Source organism: Stegostoma tigrinum, chromosome 20, assembly GCF_030684315.1.
Source record: "Stegostoma tigrinum isolate sSteTig4 chromosome 20, sSteTig4.hap1, whole genome shotgun sequence".
Classification (NCBI taxonomy): Eukaryota; Metazoa; Chordata; class Chondrichthyes; order Orectolobiformes; family Stegostomatidae; genus Stegostoma; species Stegostoma tigrinum.
Window position 1 is genome coordinate 38,642,077 of NC_081373.1, and position 23,340 is coordinate 38,665,416.

The 23,340-nt window shown below is 38.2% G+C and overlaps 1 protein-coding gene across 3 annotated transcripts in view; it reads left to right on the forward strand.

The window, feature by feature from the left end:
- LOC125461849 (inositol polyphosphate-5-phosphatase A) overlaps window positions 1-23,340 on the forward strand; it is a 499,445-nt gene that overhangs the window by 385,978 nt on the left and 90,127 nt on the right. For all 3 annotated transcript variants that reach the window (XM_048551135.2, XM_048551134.2, XM_059653108.1), the window contains exon 9: window positions 2,271-2,355. In XM_048551135.2, the coding sequence (XP_048407092.2) occupies window positions 2,271-2,355 (85 nt within the window). The remainder of the gene's footprint in view (window positions 1-2,270; window positions 2,356-23,340) is intronic.

Consider the following 23,340-nt stretch of genomic DNA (forward strand, 5'->3'; position numbering starts at 1 on the left):
AAAAACACATTGAAGACAGGGTTATTGTTTTAAGGACATTTTTTATTGTTTATGTAAATGTATTTTATGTGAAAGAAAAAATGTGCAAATATACCAAAAAGCTAAGAGAAACAAACATCAACATCAGGTTATACACAGGAACTAGCTATAAGGTAGCAATAGCAAGCTTAATAAGCTTACAGTCAAACATCCCAAACAAAATAAAGGCAGTAAACAGCCGTGTTAAACTATCACGTAAACTCAAAACAAAAGTTTTTGTCTTGAGAGTTGTGGCTATAATTGCCTCAAGGATAGTGTTTTTATACTGGTATTTGTTTAGTCTTGATTCAGGGAGTTTAATGTCTGTGTGCCAAGCTAAATCTAGCCATTTTATCATGGTGGCTGGGTGGATCATAGATGCAATCTTTTTTGTCAGCGTCATGCTTTGCTGCTGGGATCAAGAATCTGGATTTAGCACTTTTACTGCTTGACAGATTCTGGTCTCCTAAATCCAAACCAATAGGGGGTTGAAGATTGATTTGGACCCACCATTACTGGGTCAAACAGCGAATTTTGAACATCACAGAAAGAAAAAAAGGATTCTGTTGACTTTTGGGGTAATGAGGAAACAATATTTCAGAAGAAATGTATATTTGGCACAAATAGGTGGACACCTATTGAAAGCTAACATTAGTATAAAATGGACAAATAATAAGATAGAAAGAGATGATAGCATTTAAAAAGTTATCATACAGAAGTGTCACCCATGCACGTTAAAGTCTTTGTTGCAGATGGTTAGGCTGAAACAAAGCATTGCGACAAATATTCTGTGACTGACACAATAAATACCAAGACAGAAAATGGAGACTAATTGTCCAATCATTGGATTATGAATCAAATCCATATTTGATACATAATAAAAAATGGAGCAAAAACAGAAATTGCTGGAATAGCTCAGCAGGTTTGGTAGCATCTGTGGAGAGAAATCAGAGTTAGCATTTTGGGCCGAGTGACCCTTCCGCAGAATGTTAGTCAGAGGTTGCCGGACTTGCTGAGTTTTTCCAGCAATTTCTGTTCTTTTTTCTGATTTACAGCATCCGCAGTTCTTTTTGGTTTTTATGTAATAAAGTGGAGGTTTGGTGTACAGTAGTTTGTTGAGAACTCTATTTACTACTCCAGGACACACCTTCCAAAGGATATAAGAGTATTGTGCAGATGATGCTTTGGAGGACTTGAACTGTAAAGTGAAGATTTTCAGGACTGCAGAAATGAAGATCTTGCCTTGTGAAATGTATTCTAAAACTTCAAGACCATCCACAAGTGCTGTCAGAGCCTGCAAATGCCAGAACCTACCCACGTTGTTGAACTCACAATCCTTTGACAGTGCTGGGAAATATGAAATATTTTATTCATTTCTGGGATGTGAGTAGTGCTGGCAATACCAACATTTGTTGTCCATCCTAGTTATTCTTGAGAAAGTGGCAGTAAGCCATCTTCTTGACCCATTGCAGACCAGTGCTGTAGATACTTCTACAGTACTGTTAGAAAGGCAGTCCCAGGACTGTGAAGGAATGACAATGTCTTCCCAAGTTAGGATGGTGTTTGTCTTGATGGAGATTGACAGCAGGCCATATTTCTTTATATCTGCTGCCCTTACCCTCCTTGGTCATTGATGTCATGTGTTCAGAGGGTGCTGTTATAAAAAAAAGTGTGTTACTGTAGTGCATATTGTAATTGGTTCCAACCACAGTTGGGTCCCTGGTTATGAAGGAAATGAATGTTTAAAAAGGTGGAGGGTTGGCTTTAAAAATTAGATAAATTTGTCCTGGATGGGGTCACATGTTTTCAGTTGGACTCCTTAAGGCAAATGGAGAATATTCCAACATGCTCCTTACCTGTACCTTCTGTCATGTATATTATTTCTCCAAAGGACTTAGTGAAACAGCAGAATGTTATGTGGTAAAAAAATGTCTCTTGACCTGTACGAAAGATCTTATAATACATTTTTCATTGTTCATCAAGACACACATTAGAAAACATTATACTACCTGAATTGCCCTGAGAAATATAATTGTGATTTGTTTGTTCATGATGTAACTTTTGATATTTAGCGTATTTTTACCCAAAGTATCCAGCTATAAGCGTAAATTCACCAATGCTGGGCTTCCGGCAGGAATCACTCAAGATTTGTCTTTGTATCATTGATTTAACACTGTTTTGTTATTTTAAATATAAAAACTTAAGCCAAAAGTACATAGAAAATGCAAATAAATTTCTCATCCTCACTCTAGGATTACAGATCAACGATATGAGAAAGTACCACACTTCCTGTTTGGCGACTTCAACTTCAGGTTGGATTCTAAAGGTGTGATAGAGGTAGGTGTTATTGATGGACAGAAGTTCTACCAGACTCCAGTTGCACCAACATTACAGTTTTTACTCTCTAGTTTCACAACCTTCTCAAGAATTGGGTTGGGTTTCCAAAAAGAGCAAAACACTTGCGAAAGTTGAAGTTGAAATATTAGGGCCAGGAAGCATCATATAAAAATACCTGAGGACAGATTGGGAATTTGGACTCCCTTGGAGCATACTTATCTCAATTAACCACATTACAAAGGTATCAATGAAATAAACAATCTTCGCATTGCTGTTCATCATTGTGCATTTTGCAGGAGTTCAGACGAATGGGCGGGAATATCATAGAGACATATAAAACTCTAACAGGACTGGACAGGGTAGACGCAGGAAGGAAGTTCCCAATGGTAGGCCTGTCCAGAACCAAGATCACAGAATGAAAATTTGGGGTAGGTGACTTAGAATGAAGATGAGGAGATATTTCTTCACCCAAAGAGTGGAATTCATTACCACAGGAAGTGGTTGGTGCCAAAACATTGAATGTATGCAAGAGGTAACGATGTAGCACTTGGGGGGAATAGGATCAAAGGTTATGGGGAGAAAGCAGGATTCGGTTGCTGAGTTGGACGATCAGCCATGAACGTGAAGAATGGCAGAGCAGGCTCGGAGGGCCAAAGGGCCTCCTACTGCTTCTATCTTCTATGTTTCTCCAATTCTATATTTAAGTCAAGTGACAATTGACACAATCAGCCCTTGTTTTATATTGAGAAAATTGTTAGCATTTTTCAAATCATAACAAATGACGAATCAGCAGGTTATCTAATTCCCTTCCCACTTTGTTCCAGTGTGCAGACAGTGGAGTGCTGTCATTGGAAAGTTTGTACCACTGGTGGGGGCAATGAGCCTGTCGATATGTGTGTGCAGTATAATTGATCATTTACAGATAATCTGGGTGTAAAAGAAGATAAATTAAAGAAGAACAAATGGAGTCAAATAAAAGAGAAATTGCATGATAGGGTAAATAGCTAAGGTCTTTTCCCCACGGTAGGGGAGTCCAAAACAAGTGGGCATAGGTTTAAGATGAGACGGGAAAGATTTAAAAGGCTCCTAGTAGGCAATTTTTTCAAGAGGGCGTGGTGCACGTCTGGAAGGAGCTTCCAGAGGAGGTGGTGGAGGTTGGTAAAATTACAACGTTTAAAAGGCATCTGAGTGGGTATGTGAGTCAAAAGGGTTTAGAGGGATATGGGCCAAATGCTGGTAAATGGGAGTAGATTAATTTAAATAACATGATCAGCATGGACGAATTGGACCAAAGGGTCTGTTTCCGTGCTGTACATCTCCATGACTCTACGAGTAAGAGTTTTTTTTAAAGTTGGTAAATATTGCAGAAGAAATAAGGCAAGTAAAATGGGTTACATTTAGTACAGGTGAGACAGAGGAGCAAAATGCTTTAGATTTCACCAATTGTACAAAATGCTGGATGTTCAGAAAGTAGTAGGACTAAGCGGGATTATATAAAATATTGGCATAGTCCTGTAGCATAAATCACAGTCCATCATAAAATTAAATTATTTATTTCTGCAGCATCAATCTGCAGTTGAAAATAAGGCAGGAGAGCACTTTTAGAAATGAGTGCAAGGATTCTAAATACGATACTTGTTAAACAGAAACTAGAAATAAAAACAGAAATTGCCAGGAAAACCTCCAAATAAGGGTCACCAGATTGAAACATTAACGTTATTTTATCTCCAGAGATGCTGCCAAACCGACTGAGTTTTTCCAGCAATTTATGTTTCTGTTCCTAATTTCTATTATCCACAGTTCTTTCTTTTCATTACTAGAAATGATTTTGGCCCACAAGACTGATTGTACTGAAGTCTTTAATCAGCTGGTTCAGATGAAATTAAGTGAAAGCCAATGTACGCTACATGTTTTATTTCAGTGTATAAACTGTTTCAATTTTGAATGAACTTTACAAACCTTCATTTGCTTTTGTAGCTTATTATGACCCCAGCAATGACAACAACTTATTTTTCTGTAGTGCTATTCATGCAATAATATGTTGTAAGGCACTTCACACCAGCATTGTAAGACAACAGTGGCAATAAACCATATAAAGAGATGTTAGATGAAACATAAAGAGGCTTGGTCAAAGAGGTATGTTTTAACAAGTGCTTTAAAAGAGGGACATGAATTGGAGGAGAGTATGGAGGAGATCCAAACTTGTGGCCTAGGCACCTGAAGGCATCACCACTGGATCAATTGTAATTGAAGATGCACAAGAACTCAGAAGTAGAGGAGTGTAGGGATCTTGAAAAGTTGTGGACTTGGAGAAGGTGACAACTGTAGGAGGGGCAAGGCCATGGAATGATTTGAAAAGGTGGATAAGAATTGTAAACGAAAGACATTGCTTGATTGGGAGCCAGCACCAGTCAGCCAACACATCACTGTTAAGGAAACAAGACTTCAGTGAGCTAGGTCACAGCAACAGAGTTTTGGATCGCCTGATGTTTACAGGACATAGAATTTGGGAGCCCAGCTAGGAGGTTCATTAAAATAGCTGGGGCCAGTGGCTATGTAGGCAATGGATAAGAGTTTCAACAGCTGATGAGTTGAGACAAGGCCAAAGTTAAGCAATGTTACCGAGATGTGAACAAAAGGAGTTTTAGTGATGGTGCAAAAATGAAGTTGGTAGCTCATCTTGGGTTCAAGTGGGCACTAACGCTCAGATTTTCATTCCTGGATCAGATATACAGAGGTGAGAACATTCCCAGATAACCTGATCTTTATGAAAGTGTCAGACCTTTGATCAGAGGGATAACCTGATCTTTATAAATGTGTCAGACCTTAGGTCAGAGGGTGTTGGGTTATAGTGAAGCAGGGTTAGGCAGGTAAAGGCAGAAGAACTGAGGAGACTGCTGAGAGCAGAGGTGGGATTCGGTGGAAAGCCTGCCTTAGGAATCTGCCATTTGTCCAGGTGATAAAACATGAAATATCCCTCCAGCCCTCAACCTCACATTGTCAATGACCCATCCATGGCTCATATTCTCCCTGTCCCTCATCCCCCCATTCCAACATAAATGGCTGCACACTCTCCCATGACTTCTCTGACATTCCTTATGAACCTATAGTCCCTTTGTTAATGTAATACCAATGCCTTTCCAACCTTTTCCCTCCACCTACCATCCTTGGCCCTTATACCTACTATGAAAATTCACTTAGTACCTACCATTGGCAGATCTCAGGACTCATGCTGAGATTAGATAGAATAAAGTATCTATTACAGACTTCACTACATTGAAAAAAATATATTAATTTATGATGACCAATTTATTGCATTTACAATCAGTCATTTGTAATAAAATTGAATATTGCTGGGAAATGCCAAACTTTGTCGAAGCTTTTTATGTTTTGCTCATAAGCACAATTTGCAAACAGTACCAACATAAAGGGAAAGCAGCATTTAACTGTATGAAGAACAAGTGTGAGTTGGTTGTAAGTGGACTCTATTAGTAGCAGCATTGCCATAAAAAAATGCACAAGTTAATGATGATTTACTGTTAACTGCCAAGCTCTGTTTAAGTTGACTCTAACTGGCCAGGGCATTACCCTGAGAAATGAATCAGAGAATGGCTGTCAGCTATTATGATGAGTTGAAAGAGGTATGGTGGGTGTATTTGTTCTTTCAATCTGCAAAGAGTGGGGTCCTATTTATTAGTCTGTGTAATTTCCTGAACATACACATATACACATTGTCACTGACTAATGACTAATCACCCACAAAGATTACCAGCTCTGTTTTTTTTTGCCCACTCAGGATTATTTAGCAAATTTTGGCCCATCATAAAATCACATCTAATGTTGGACATTGTGTGAGTTTTGCAAATGCAGATTGGTTGGGTGTGGCCAGTACCTTGCTATTGAGAACAAATGTGATTTCATGACTGAACAACATTTACTTAATAATCCTGACTTTACAAAATGATATGCTGATAACTGATTTGGGACTGTCAATCAGCACGCACAGTGTGAGAAATGTGCATGTACCAGAAGCTAATATAATAATACACAGGGCTCAGTGTTTTGCAGCAGAAAGAAAAATATGCCTTTTTCAACTCATTAAAATAGATGACAGCCGTTATCTGGTTTATTGCACTGGGTAATGCCCTGACCAATCTATTACCCTACTGGTTTAAAATTTAAACGAAACTTAATAGCAGGGCAAGATTTGCCATGTGCAAATTGCACTTAGACCCTAACCTCAAGGAAATAGTTTCACACCTATGCTACATTTATAATGTCAATGCACCCTAAATATAAACAAAGACCAGAAATAACTTTGATGCCCAATATTAGAAACTGTCTGGAAATGTCAGCCCAGGTTATAATTATTGCCTTATTGACTGCTGTGCCCTACCTCTGAATACGTACAGTTCCATGATTGACCGAAATGAACTAATACAAGTGGAAAATCTGTGAATTAGTGTTAATTATCATGGTAAAATATATGTCCCAGAAGTAAGAGAAACTGCTTTTGAGGTTTTAAGAAGGCACTTTGAATTGGAAACATGTCATTTTTTTTTGTCAGTTCAAGACTTCTGCTCACGAGGAAATCTCTCCTTCTTTCCTTCAGAGGTTTTTGGGATTAAATTGTTTTTAATATAATTATCTCCACCATCGAATTCGGCAGAATTAATGTTTTCAGCACTGTTTGTTAATCTATTAATTTATCAAATATATATTTCAATAGCTGAATTTCAATGGAATTTGATATACAGAATAGCTGATTGTAGGAAAAGAAAGAAATATGAATTCATTATTAGCAAACATGCAAATCCAAATCTTGGATTTTTTTGTCAAAAGTTACATTTCCTTTGGCATATAGAGCAAATTAACCTTATTTCTTAGAAAAATGGATGTTGTGGATTGTTTTAATTTATATCATTGTTACATGCTTTGAAATGTTGTGACTTTTTCAATATGCTATTGTGGAATTTCTCACAGATGTCAAATATGAGCAGAATTTTCAGAACAGCTTGTTGGATATGATTTGCTTGAAGCTTTTTCAGTGAGAAGAAAGCTCTTATTAAAAAGTTTATTTTAAGATTTGTAGTTTTGGAGCATGAACCAAGGAGAAAATAAAGTCTCAAGAAAGAGCTGCTTAATTCCAATGTCAGCACAAAGCAACAGAGTTATTGACTCACTGTGTGTCCACTTTACTGGGTTTATTTTGATTTGTAGTACAAATCTCAGTCAGTTAAGAATCAATATTGACATTAATACCAACTAAATTTCCTTACCTTCCTTTTCTACATTTTCCTTTTTTTCAAACCCGTCAGTGAATGAGATGATCACACACAAGGTCGGCGTACCCAAGTGAGCTCATTTATCTCTGCCAAATTTAATACTTGTTCTAGCCTCTTCGAACAACAGTATACTGCCTCAGGAATCTTCCCTGATCAGCTTTTTTTTTATTCATTACGGGATGAGGCCATCTCTCGTTAGGCCAGAATTTATTGCCCAACCCTAATTTCCCAGAGTCAGTCACATTGCAGTGGGTCTGGTGTCGCACGTAATCCAGATGACATAAGAATGGCAGTTTCTTTCCCTAAATGAACCAGATCATTTTCCCTGATAGTTGACAATAGATTTAGGGTCATCATTACACTCAGAATTCCAATTTTTAAAAAAATTTGAATTCAAATTCCACCATCGAGACATGGCAGGATTTGAACCTGAGTCCAGAGAACATTGCCTGGGTCTCTGGATCAATAGACCAGTGATGATACCATTAGACCATCTCCTTCCTTAAATTCCAAATAATCTCTAATCATAATACAGATAATGAAGAAGAAAACCCTATTTTGTTCAAGAAAAATGTGTGATGCAACCCTGCTGCTGACAACTTTCCACCTGAAAATCTCTGGAAAACTGCTTAGTCTGCAAGCAAAGTTTGGAAATCCATTGGCTGCATTTATAAGGAACCATGGCCTGCAAGATTCACAGGCATTTCAGTTAATAATTTAATATTAGCCGAGCTCAAATTCAACTGCATGAGAATTCGATTTACCTCCCCTTGTCCTTTCCTGACAATGAATAGTTACTGAGCTCATTATTTCAAATAATCATTTTTTCAGAACAGATTTGAATGGACTTCTGACATGAGTCTAACTTTAGTCTGCTAATTTTGGAGCTCAAATTCCATGTATATATTCCAATATATATTTTACAGTTACTTTTTTGTAACCTTTTGGACATACTTGTCTCTTCCTTTGGGGGTGCTTCCATATTAATCAAGCTTTGGAATGATATTCCACCCATTAATTACAAATTGAGATTATGTAATCAGATGTTAATGATGCTACAATATGGAGTCCTGTTCTGTAATTTTAAAATGTCTTTGCAGAATGTATTGCTGTATCCGGAGTTAAAGTCTCTTTGGCATGTGATAATTCATTGGCAAGTTAAATCATTACAGTTTTCGGAGTTCTACCACAGTAATTTAATATTGATAGTAAATATCCAAATATTGTCAGTTTTGTTCCAATTTGATAAATATTGTACTGTTTTCTCATGGGTCAATTTTGCTATGAGCATTTCCATTTGGACATAAGAAAAAGTGGCCCTTGTTTTCCATTCCAATTGGCAGAACATTTCAGAAGCAGAAAATACACATATGATGCATGTAATGTAGAAGAGACTTGAAATACGGAGTAGAACAGTTGTGCTGAATTGATTTTGAAAGAGACTACAAAAGTCATTCAAGCACAAAAGGTGCTGGACCTCAACTTTACATCCATTCTCTGAGATTAAATAAGTACATTTTGTTGCTAGGCTTCTCTTGAGATTTTTTTCAACAAATAAGAGCCCTGACAATCCACAAGTACGCGCCCACCGTAACCTGGAGATTTGTTTACCATTTTGTATGAGTTCAGGCTGGACCTACCTATGTGTATTAAGAGACTGGTCTTGTTCGTCTGATTTGGCATACCAGCTTCACAGATTATAGCCAATCCTGCATGATCTAAGACAATCTCGTGTCCAAATTTCAAAACCTCTCCCCTCACTAGTACTGATTATCTTGAGGCAGTCTTTAAAGGCAGGCTAGAAACAGCAGAAACACAGTGCAGGGTGTAATTTCTTTGGTAGGTTTGTCAGTTCTTTCATTGCAAGGTTAGAGTTTCCCTTTCCATTTCCCATTTTCTTGGAATTCTATTGACTACTCTGCCCCACACTCCCATCATTAATTTCCTGACATGTTTATCCACAAAGTCTTCAACCTTCCCAGGCAAATTGGAAAGTAAAGGCAAACTCTTCATATTAACGACTGGATGAGCCTTGACTATCAGAGCTACTGATGACACTTTTAAGATTAATGAAGAAACAATACAGAGAAAATGAAAAAAGTCTTTATTTTAACCTTCCACAATTTTTTTTCCCCTTGGCATGACTAGAGATTAATCTTTATTTGCTACAGGAGTCTCCTAGAAGGTTGACAACCCTTCTTAAGACAGGTGGGGGCAGAAACTGCATGAAAATCTGGGGCCAGGATGTGCAAATGGTTCTTTGAGGCTGGCTCAAACTCATTTTATTACATTTTATTTATTACTTTGAGCAAATCTATTCAGGGTTTTAAAGGGCCAAGCTTTGCTTCCTTTGTTTTCTTGTTACTTTAAAGAACTGAAGAGCAAACATCACTTCAATGCCTTGTTGCCTTGAACAGCTAATCAGTATCAATTGCTGGAGCCACTGCACACTTGTAATTGGTGCTTCTTTGTCGCCACTGAGATAATGCAGATTTCAAGCTCATTATTCATGTAATCACAGTCATCACAGCTGTGTTTATTCTAAAACTGCATTGTTACCACTGATGTTTATTCCCATTATAGTGCAGGCTGGAATGGGGATACAATTCATTTAAAAAGTCAGAAGGAGAAAATGCTGTCCTGAAAGAAACTATATCTTACACAGAGAACAAAAGGGAAACACAGGACAATCCCACCATAAAAGAGGAAGTTTTTTCATGAGCGTGGGAGGGTATACACATCAGCTGGCAAAAAGAGTCTGAGAATTTTTCAGCAACTTTACTTAAAGTCACATGTAGTTTTACCTCAGAAGTAAATGTAGCAGACATTTATGATTTGGGACCCAGATGAAATAGTATTTGAGAATGTTTAACATTCCGAAATTGCAACCCATGTCATTGAGATTAAGTGACGAAAAGCTACATGTGGCTCAGATGATGCACAACCCTGAGGAAACTGCTTTAAATCTGATGAAAAGTTACCAAAATGGAATATGTTTAAATCCAGAACGTTTTTGAGTCTTGCCAGTTCCCAGTTGGACTGTTAGATGGAGCTCTCATGGTGACATTGCTGATTATTTTGAGGGAGGAGGAATGGAGATGGGCAAATGTGAAAAATTATTTACCATGAAGCAATCCTGCAGATGACTAACGTAGGTTGGGATCATAATAGCCAGGGAGAGAGCCACCCTGCTTCTCTGACCAAATCTGGGCATATAAAGAAATATGTAGCACCTTTCACATACCTCTGGACAGTCCAAAATGTGGAGTACTTTCAAAATGTAGTCATGTTGGATTGTAATAAATAAAACAGCCGATTTTCAAACAACAAGCTCAAAGAAACAGCGATATGCTAATATCTAAAATAATCTATGTTACATGTTGTTGATTGAGAAGTAAATATTGACTAGGCCACTGGGGACAATAGGGACAATTCTTCTGCTTTTCTTGAAAGAATGTCAACTGAGGACTTTGTGCTTGAGTTGCTAGAGTGAGTCTTGAACTCATAGCCTCTGACACTTTGAGACATGAATGTCACCAGCTGGGCCATGGCTGGAGGAAAGGAGATAGGACGACAACAGAAACTCAATTTGTTGTGAAATAGCCATGATGTAGGTACTTGTATCAGAGATAATGGGAACTGCAGATGCTGGAAAATCCGAGATAACAAAGTGTGGAGCTGGATGAACACAGTAGGCCAAGATGCTGCTTGGCCTGCTGTGTTCATCCATCTCCGCACTTTGTTACCTCTTATGATGTAGGTACTGTAACTTTGTGATTTAGTACTGAACCAGTAGATCAGAGGTCACAAACTGTAATCCCGTCATTATTTTGCATTTAGTAAAGCCTGCAAGCAGGAAGCAGATAATAATAGAACACTATTCTAACTGATGTCTTTCAAGGAAGAAAGCTTCCTGTCCCTAATTGTTCTGGCCTGACATTATGGGATAGGAGTCATGTATGTGGCTGACTCTTAAATGTCGTCAGAGTAACTAAAGCTGGACAGTGAAGGCTATGACATTGTGTTTTTTTTAATAAACAAATTATGGAACAGAATATTGCAGAAAAGGGAGGTAAAATTTAACCCAGGCAAAGGGCTTCTAACTTCTGAGCTGAAAACTGGTGGCACCACCCTGACCCTAACTCCGTGGCTCTAACAAAGTAAGATGCCTAATTAGCAACTGGAACCTTGATGCCCAAGGTCCCAGCTTCACCAGTGCCATTGTACTATCTAGTGTGCAATGGATATTCCAGCCACAGGAAAATCTGCTTCACTAATCTGAAGCTGGAAGCTCCTCAGCACCTGGCTGTGCCAGTGGGAATGTTAGCCACTGCCACTACCTTACTAGGCCCAGGCAGAAAATCAGGGATGGCATCCTGGGAGAAAGGTAAGTGGGGCAGATTTGGCAGGAAAGTGGAAACAGACCAGACCCGTCAACCTTCAAGAAAACCTTCAACTGAAACGTTATTAATCCTCAGGGCTTCCTATGAATCATGATGCAAGTCCTGGCAGCTATGGCTGTTTGGGAAAGCCACAACTGGTGTCCTGGTCAGGCTTAGGTTACTAGATGCAGTAAGAACTCAATCTCTACTATTAGAGAATGACCCTGCTGGCATCAAGCAAGCATGCTTACTGGCTATGCTTTAAAAATGTCAGTAAATAGATTGAGTCAGGAAGTGGGTAATTCTCTGTGCATTTTAACTCTTGATTAAGTCTCCATGGGGGAACCATAAACCAGAATAATCACATTTACCGAATGACCCCAAAATTGAGAAATCATCAGCATGATTTCAGTCTGTAACTTTTACTTTAACGTGAATTAGAACCAACATAAATTAACAGTCAAATGATACTTGCAATAAAAAGGTAAATATACTTCAAATAGTTAGTCACTGCAACAAAGCTATAGCTGACATAACCACAAGCACTGACAGCACTCCCTACAGAAATGTGGCTTTAAAGAGCTAAAGAGCTCCGCAAAGGCAATTCTTTATTCACACATAAGTCAGTAATTCTACTAGACTGTCAACATTTACCTCTAAATTTCATGCATGCAATTATCATCAGCAGGACACACTTCCATGAACATTCACTCCCTTTGGTTATGACGATCCTAGTGGAATAGCTTCCCAGAGATTGTTTCAACTGACCAAATAATAACATCCTGGTTATTTCTGGGAAATTTCCAAGGACTGAGCTCTTAATTTAGTTTTTGGATCTTTCTAATCAGATTGCATAGTACCTGTATTGTTTCCCATCAGACTATTCCCCTTAAGACATTTGTATCTTCTCTTTACAAGAATCCAGTGTTTTCCTATTTCTGTATCTGTCTGTTATCTTTTTGTGTCCATATTTTCACCTGCCATCTCCTCTACATGTGGCTCTTCTGCATTTCTGGTCACACAACTTATGTAACATGCAACTGTTAACTTCTCTCTGTTCATAGTGCTTCCAGATCAAGGTTTTTTTATGCCACTTTTTTATTAATCAAGAAAGTTATAGAGTTATTGATCCTTTATAATTGTTGCTGAGTCGTAAAGTCATTTTCAAAAGTACTACAAAATTTTTAAAGAAATTACAAATTGCCTGTATTCTCTTGTTTCCAGGTCAAAGGTTAGCACACTATTGAAACATTTCCCTCATTATTGACAGATTCCTGGGTTATGATGGCCTTCTCAAATAATTTCTCACTAAACTCTTGCTCTTTGGACTGATCAAGGATACTTTTCCCTTCAATGGTTTATATTTCAGTAATTATACTCAATGTGAATGGGTCAGGTCAGTAATGCAGCTGTGTAATGACTAAGTGAGCATGTTAGAGTTTACATTCAGACATCTCAGGTTTCAACCATGTGTAGATTATTCCTGTCCTCACCTTTGATGTATTGGCTTGACCACAGCGTATACAAATGTGTACTGCTATTTTGCTGCTTGCTTTCATTAAGTATCATTTTGTGGATGAGAGTCCAACACTAATAATGGAGTGTTATCTATGGGCATATGATGAAGGAATGTGAGCAAGTTCACTGTGGACCCAGCAGAATGTGGAGTAGAGGGATGTGCCATTGCCCCATCGTCTGACCTTTAGTTTCCCCGTTTCTTGCCCTGTCAGGACCACTATTGGTCATAATTCTCTGTTCATTGCGCATAAATGCTCATGGGGGATTGGGGACTTATTTTTCCTTTAAGCAACACCACCAAAACAACTCAACTCTTTTTAGAATTCGTAAAACCTTGCTGTGTACAAATTAAGTTGCAATCAGCGGTTTGAAAGCGAGTTGTTAGCTGTGGTTTGGTTTGGGGCTCTCCTGTAGATATGTAAATACGTGTCTTGTTAATGTTATTCACCAAATATTTTACAATCAACCTGCTGAGAGGTATCATTACCTGCCTCTAAAGCAGGTTGGTCTTGAATTCAGGTCTTTCTGACTCAGATGTAGGGATGTACCTGCTAAAGAGCCCTTATTTTAGACCTTTTCTAACTAACCAGCTCAGTGGTGTTGTCACACACCTCTGGAATAGGTGGAACTGAAACCTGGGCCTCTGGATTCTAGAGCTAGGCATACTAATACTGTGCTATAAGAACCCTCCAATCACATTCTGTACTGTCTTTAAAGACTTCCATGTTATTTCACTAATTAATCCAGTTTGTTTGCCACTTACAGAGAGGACAGTGAGTATGAGTGAGGCTAATGTGGCCTCTGATTCCCCTGTTTTCTTATGGAGCCATATCCAACCTGCAGCCTAAGCCTTCTCTTGATTGTACAGCTGAGATCAGGATCTTGCAGGCTGTTGATGAACTGCTGTTCCCTTTGTCCTTAATGAAAGCTTGGCAACTGTGCTATTGATCTGGTTTTATGAATAATTATTATCATCACTCTTATTGAAGCAAAAAAAAATTTCTGCATGGTAGTACATGAAAACGCATTCAATGAAGTGTAGCAATTTTTTTGGTAGTTTTATTCCATTGTTTTTATGCATATGTGTATGTGTTACAGCTGAGACCAGGTCATGACCTTTTTTCAGAAATTTGAAAGCAGCCCACAGATCAGTGTTTGCTTCTTGCTGTCATTTTGTTCTTTTAACATGTAGCAGTGCCCTTTCCCCTGTGCTGTCCAGGCAGATGTTCTTACTTGTTGATTGATTTTTTTTGGCATAAGGAGGAACTTGTCCTGGGGGAGGAGGAAGGGAAAATATCTGACAGCTTCAGAGAATTTGAAGTGGGAAGGAGAAAAACACCCTTCACAAATCCTACAATAGGAGGTAATAGTATTTCCCAGAGGACAGTATGTAAACTCAGTCCACAACCTGATGCCTTGGAAAGAGTTTGCAATCTCATGAATGGTTTAATGTCACAGCTCAATGTTCATCCAAAAAGGTGTTAAGCATGGAGCAGATAAATAAAGAAAAGCTGACTGAAGTGGACTGACGAAAGTTTTATCAATACTAATGACACTGCATTAGTGGGCAGTGAGGTGGCTCAGTATTTAGCACAGCTACCTCACAGAGCATGGGAGCCGGGTTGGATTCCAGCCTCGGGCTGCTGTCTGTGTAGAGTTGCTCCGGGGTGCTCTGATTTCCTCCCACAGTCGAAAGATGTGCAGGTTGGTTGCATTGGCCATGCAAAATTGCCAGGGATTTGTCCAGGGACGTGCAGGCCATGGGAAATGCAGGGTTACAGGGATAGCCTTGGGGAGTGGGTCTGAGTGAGATGTTCTTTGGAGGTAGGTGTGGACCTAAAGGGCTGAATGGCCTGCTTCCACACACAGAGATTCTATCATGCTATAATAGCAATTTATTTCTTCTTCTGAAGGGGGTAGATCGATAGCCATGGAAATGGGCCAGGGGACTGGGATAAATTTGATAACTCGTTCAAAGGCCCTTCACATTATCCTCTGGGCCACATTGCAGAAATGAAGAGTGATGCAATTACGTATTTCAAGCCAAATTTACAATCAAATCATGCTATATATAGCCAGGAATTGCCTCTCATGCCCCACATGACTTGCCAGAGGTCATTGCAAATAACAATGCAACCTGGCTCCTGACCAATTGAAAGGCAACATGACAGAAAACAAACCAAGGATGGAGAAAAAAAAGCCGTTTAAGCTTTCACTTCAAGGAAACCTTCAAGAGCACCATTTTGATTGACTTCACCACTGAAGTGGTGGACAATAATGATGATAGCTGTCAAGTCATGGACCAATGCTTTTTGTCCAGAAACCATCAAGAACCAGGATGCAAATATGCGGATATGGCATGTCAAACTCACTTCTCCAGTCATGGAAAGTTGGATAGTCCCAGGAGTCCTGTGTCATTCTGAAGTTGTTAACACACAAAGACAAGAAAACTGACCAATGATGGACTCGAGAAATGGAAGAAACTGTTCTGTTTAAGTTTTTGCACTCATGGACTAGGACTGGATTCCAGAATTAGCCAGATATTGGATTTGCTTTTCCATACTTCTCATGACATGAAATGCAATCTTGTGTGAATACCTACCTACTGTAGGTCAATCAATGAATGCCACACATTTCTTAGGCCAATCATTAAAGGCCAATGACCAACTGTAAGCTCCTCATTTACCTTAGTGACAAGAATGAATACTGAGCAATTCATTCCAGGGGTGGGTACCTGTCACAACCTTTTAAAGAAAATCATAAAAAGTTATCTACACTGATTACTTTGTGCTGTTGACACAGCCAACAGTGCTAGAGGAAGTAGATAGGATGCCTACCAGTAACCTGGATCTACTTTTGGGCCTGATTCCTTCAACCCTGATAAGATAGTTGTGTTATCATCTGTTGGCTAAGAACTTGAGTAAACCACATTCAAGAAAGGAAGGCATTTACCCAAAAAAACTTGTGTGACACCACAGACACGAGTCTCACCTGTCAGCCTCATATCACCAACCCTAGTTAAGAAGTCAAAAAAAAGGGTGAATTTGGCCAGTCTTGCTGGAATGTCTCGTCTCGTGCCAGTAATATTGTGGCATTTTATGATGGTTGAATCATTACACAAACATCACAATATTTTACTAAATTCTACCACAAGAAGAGTACTGTGGATGCTTCGGTCCATTCCAAATGAGTGGCCCCCAATGCTAGTTTCCTTCCTCAGTTTAATGAACATAATTTAATGAATGATTGTTTTTTGTTCTTATCTAATTTTAAATATTTCACTTATTAGTTATCACAATGTTGGAACTACAGATAAAGGCTGTTTGACACACAGAAATCATTTAAACAATACAACCGTGTAACACCCACGTTTTCCCAGTCTGTAATTCATTGTGGTGGTATATTGAGCTAAATGACGTGGAAAAAGTCACTCACAAAGACTTGAAATACCTACTGCGAAAGTGCTGAAAATTACAACTGTCACTCATAATATCCATGTACCTGGTACAAGCTCATATCAAGATGAAAATTATAGTCATACACTAGCAGCTTTAAAAAAATACCTAATCACTAACTGAACAGCAGAGGTCCTGACCTTCTCTTTCCCAGAAGGTAATGGATACCACTCAATCTGTTCAGGGCATGACTGAGTGGCCAATTGCTCCATAAATGGAAGGTGAGGGTGATCTATGAAATTTGGTCTTGAGTCTCAGACTATTGATCATAGCATTTCAATTTGCCCATTAAATCTGTTGGAAGAGATGTCTTGTTTCTCCCACTCAGCACTTCAGAAGATCTTTGAATTGATGGCGAAACTAAAAATCCCATTATAAACTTTTCCCATTGTAGAAAAGTAGCAGTCGTCTTACACAATGCAATCACTTATTTTTCATGCTTTGCTTCCAAAGGTTTTGTTCGTTCCAGGTGCTTCAGCAATGGCAGGAAGCAGATGACTTGTTGTTATGTATCATTGGGCATATCTTGAGTTTGTCATCCTCTGCACCTTAGGTCGAGTACCGAAATGGGAGCCACACTTAGCATAGCACTTGAGGTACCATGACAGATCACAGTGCAGAAAAGACCTTGTGCAGAACCGCCCCAATGCAACTAGTAGACTTCTCCACACTTAGTATCGGGCTTTGCAGGATACTTGCCACAATCGCTCTTTTTTTAATGTTGGTGTTCTTTTCAGTGCCGGTGTTGTAAGATTTCATCTGCTGTAGAAGGCAGGTTTGCCTTCCACAAAGCCCTTTCTTTCTTTTCCACTTGCAGCAGCACTTGGTCTTCGAAACTCATATTCAATCCTACACCCTGTGGTCCTTTGTAAAACACATTACTTAACTTGCCCCAGGTAAATGTATCCATGTTGGCACTTCAGCAAAGAACGGTGCAACACTTTGTAAGGAGCTGACTCTCTGTGGCATTGTTTCTTGTACATAGAAGTATTTGAAGAAACATGCAATAAAATGTTGTTTAAATATTGATTACATTGTGAGTTTATGGGATAATGTCTTAAATTGATGCCAAAGGAGAAGAGTGAACAGAGTGCTGAGAAAGTACATGAAAAAGTCAAAAATGTCCTGAACTTAAAGAAGGAGCTTCATCTTCCCACAATGGAGCCCATTGTCGTTGATTTACAATGTATATCTTTTGAAGAAACTCCAAGTTCTTTACATTAACAACGCTTCTTCTCATCAATGTTTGTTTATTTTAGATTAATGTGCCATTTTGTTGTGCAAACACAGAAGCAGCTAGGACGTGTGGAGAACACATGTAATGGTATCATAGGCTATCACTGGAGTGTAAATTTGTATATGCACATGCAGGTTCAATTTATTTGAATTTTTTCACTAAATTCCTTTGCAGGTGTCAGTTTTGGAAGATTTAAAGATAGATTAATGCTGCAATGTGCTATTCTTTGGATAGGCCATGTGTCATAACAATTTATTAGACTGTAGTGTATTTTGAGGGAAGAATGAACTCTATGGTACTTTGCTAATGCATTTGCTATAAGAACATGAAGAATTGCCTTATTTTAGCTTACTTCGTTTTCTAAATTTCTTTAGCATGTGCAACCAGGTTAAAAGCAGCAACGAAGTGGAATGTTAATTGTTCCCATGCTGACATTCTGACTTAGTTTAATGGGCGCTATATTTCGCCTGTAGCTAGAAACTATTCCAATGCTTGTTTCCTGTTTGAACGCTGACCACACAAAATATTTTAAATGGTTCTGTCACCGGCTTTGTGCCATTGTCAAAAAGCATTGGCATTATTTTAAGCCTTCACTTGTTGTTTATTGCAGCAAAAGTGATAATTCAAGCACTGGGTAAAATTTTTGAATGTAACACATTATGTATCTTAGTGAATGCTTATATTGTTCAGTCCAGCTGCTTGTTGCATATTGACTCTATCAAAATTATCTATAGTTGTTTCAGAGTTTAACTTGAAGATTGCCACAAAAGTTTGATGTTCTTTCTCTGCAGTAAGCTTCCAACATATCTATGTTGGGTGCCATAATGTGTAAATTAGATTTCAAAACAATTAACTATCATAAAAATGTCAAAGGTTTGATTAGAATAATTTATTTGAAATGAAAGGAAGTTTGATAAAACTATGAGGAATTTCTAAAAAAGTATTTCTGCGTATATGTACTTCCCATATTTGTGTAACAATTTTTGTAATATATTTATATTGCATAGTGGCATCTGAAAGACACTGAATATTTTGCAGGCAAATTTGCTACATGAAGTACCCGACATTCAAACTGTCCATTTTGATTTAACTTTTTTAATGAATTACATCTTTTATTCCTACTGTTTGCTGTTATTTATATGTATTTGATTCTGCAGCCATTTCAATGCAGTGTCTCACAGCAGCATTTCTACTGCCACCAGTTTACCCCCTGCAGCTAATGATAGTTTTAGCCATGTGCATCTCGATGTATCTGCCAATTAATGTGCTGGATGTGAAGGAGGAAGAGTAGTTCCTGCAGACGGAAGGGAAGCAGGTTGGCTTGCAATGGTTACCTGGCCCTCAGGTAATATATGAATCATGTCAGAAAACATAGAAGTGCATGGTGGAAGATACTTATACAGATGACCATTCAACAGGGAGGTATTCATAAATATGTGTCATCTACCACATGAGGACTTTCAGAGGATATCCAGCCCTGCCTGTTCTGGTTAAATTCACCATCCCATTTAATGCTTACCCTACAGGCTCAGTTGAAGTTACCACTGTTGCCATTTGCCAATTGAGCCAGACATTCATGCAGCCTTATTTACCACCTTCATAAAGGAAAAACAGTTAACAAACTGAAAGGATTTAGTGCTTCTACCAGGTGATCAATGATACTCTGCACTATTAAGCACTCAAATTGACTAAGAAGGATAAGGTGCTCGTCGAACTCTCCTGCTGTCTGGCCCTTGCAGGCAATAAGAAATGTGACTATGCCATCAGGGTACTCTTGAACTGATACCCTAAACTAGAAGTCAGAGGATCCTATAAATTGATGCCTAAGGTTCCAATAGCATCATCAAGCTTATGTATGCAAAGTCAATTGAAAATTTGAAGTCTCTAAGCCCCAGATGATGCTATTGAGCTGTAACTCATACTGTGTTTCTCTGGAAATTTCCAAAACTACTTTGCACACATAAACACACATCTGGTGAAGGTAGTAATTACAGGGGCAAAGGAAATTCTCCAAATGATCTCAAAAGGTTATAAGCCAAGGGAAGAAACTGTCGACAGAAAGTGTATGGATGTGTTCTTTTCTCTTCCGGGCCATATCAAAAGATGGTATAAGGACTGCAGTAAAAACTTATGCAGCTTGATTTGTATCTTGTGTTGGTTCCAAACCTGTGGGAATTTTTGTAGCTAACTATATATCCCTAACTTTTCATCCTCCTTTTCCTGGTCCTTGCTGTATATGGATCTGAAAGGGTTAATACTGAAGAGTGTCATAAGCACCACCTGCTATGATATTGTTACAGAAGGCACTTGAAGGAAGCTGATGTGCAACTATGCACCTTTGGGAGCTCCTTGAAAACAAGAGATTTAATCGTCCAGTAAGGATCACAAATGGCAATCATCACAATTTAAAGTCAGGCACAAATGCAGCTTACAGATTTAATTAATTATTCAAAAATAGGGTGTTATCACTCATGAGAGCAAGAGCATAAACAATGTTTTATTTTAGTATGATGCCTTAATTCCACAGATGCACCTCAAAAGGAAAGGGGACCTACGTTAGTATACTAGGTGAGTGTGCACACAGTGACAGGACCATAGTGGTGTCACAATAGAAAATAGTCTGTTGCCGGTAAATTCAGTGAAAGCTGCTAACGAGAAGTCAAAGTTGAAGTGAACCTTTATCCTATTAACACAAAACAAGATTACCAATCTCCTGTTCACCCTCTCCATATGTGACCTTCATGCCAAACATTTGGAGGCGGGCTCTTTGTTACACCTAAGGTGTTATAGGTTGAATGAATCATCAGCATGGGTTTCCTGCTAATGGTTACATAGAACTTTCTCCCTTGCAGAATACGAAGGCAAACCTTTGAGCTGTAGCAGGTGACAAGGGAAAATTGTTAATCATTACCAAGAGAAGCGTTCATGTGTATTAACTAGTGTTAGTTATTGCCTTTTTTAGAGTTATTCTGCATCACATTCACATCCATTAATTAAAACACTGGAAAGACGATACTTGAAATGTTTCGACTCATTCTGTAAATTGTGAGTTTGTAACTTCATAGAAACTACCAACAATATTATATGAAAAGACCCATAAGGGAAAATATTTGAGTTATCAGATTGATGTAAGAAGAATAGTGGATCAAAGCATGTGCTGTGAATTAAGAAGCTTCCATATCTTGTGGCTCTGATCCTCCAGCACAGGTAGAATTTATTTAAATTAATCCTGTCATTTATGATCCAGGGGAGCACATGCTATCTTATTAATATTTTGTAAAGTGATATAATAATAAATAGTTTGAATCTGATCATAACAAAATTAAGACAGTCACCCAAGGCAATGGTAGTCCTGCCAGAGTTAAGACAATTTATATGAAGACAATAAAAGTCAAACATCTACCCTACCTATCTCACCTCAAAGTGCCACACATGTACACCTGATTCACTAATATGATATTTGATCAAAGAACAATACTTTGCCCTTTCCCTCATATGTGGCATACATTAATTTTGGATATCAGATTAAATCAGCAAACTGCGTTTGTACCTGCTGCTTAGATAATGATGATTTCCATTTGAGATCCTCACTGGACAATGAAAACAGTACTGCACTTTGCTTTCAACGAGCCCACCATGGTGCATAAATGCATATAAACTTCATTCAGTTATCCTTTTGTAAATTCTTGATAAATTGGTTTTATAATTGTGAACTTCCTAAATCCTGTTAAATTTGCTTGAAAGGGTAAAGATTTAACATGGGAGAAAAAAATCCATTCATACTTTCTGCTACAATTATACCACTGGCAGAGAATTTTTTGCATGACTTTTCCACATGGCAAATTAGAAAAGTTTTATTATGAAATCTGTCGGATATTATTTTATGTCAAATTAGTTTCTCCCTTTCTGGTTCTTACAACAATGATGGCTAGGTATTCGGGTACATTGCAAAACATTGAATGAGAAAAAAGCAGTCTGTTTTTCAGTAGGACCCCAAGAATGACTTTGCAATCAGGATAAGGAGTGTATTCTTTTTATATATACTGAAGCTAAATGTTCCCAATATACTAAAAAAATCATTATGTTATGTTTTTGCATGATTACATGAATTTTAAGCTCCATCCCCCTTTAAGGAGTTATTCAGGAAGACATGCAGTTGGATTCATGCCACAATATCAAAATGTAATATTCATATATCAATCTTCCTACAATAATCTGTAAACTGAATAAAACCTTTTATTCTTTTTAAAGTTCAAATACATAATGCTGTTCTATGTATAGCTTATTTCTACTAAGAACATTGTGCTTGTATCACCATCAAGATATTGTTATATGTTCCAATAAAGCTAGGAAAGTAAATACAATTATATTAAGGCACGCTTTATTGAACAGCCAACTTATGCAGGAATAAAATTATAAGAATGTAGCAAAGTCATCGCTGAGTTTCTTAACTTCCTTGAAACAGGAATTAAATGCTGTAGCAACAAAATAGAGGAATGTCACAAGTGGAGCAAAGTTTCCTACAAATCTTTTTGATCTTATCAAACTGCATAGTGACATTATATACATTGATAATAATCACTGTATAATGGAGAAATCTCCCAGAGTTGACTTGATAAATGAAAGATAACAGATCAGTGCAGGGCCATGAAGATAATTCATGGGCCGTAATGCTTGTCATTCATTTGAGCCCCTTATTCTCCCCACCCCAACTCCACATTAACCCTCCTACTCAACTATGTGTGTCTTTTTTTACTGCTTTCAAAGTTCACTAATCAATTCATCAACCAATTCTTTAAAGTCCTTCTCAAGTCATAGAGCTCTACAGCATGGAAACAGACCCTTCAATTCAACTCGTCCACGCTGACCAGATGTCCCAAATTAATCCAGTCCCATTTGCCAATATTCCCCTAAACCCTTCCTATTCATATACCCATCCAGATGCCTTTTAAATGGTGTAATTGTACCAGTCTCCACTACTTCCTCTGGCAGCTCATTCCCTACATGCACCACCCTCTGTGAGAAAAAGTTGCCCCTTCGATCCGTTTTAAATCTTTACCCTCTCACCTTAAACCTATGCCCTCTAGTTTTGAACTCCACTGCCCTGG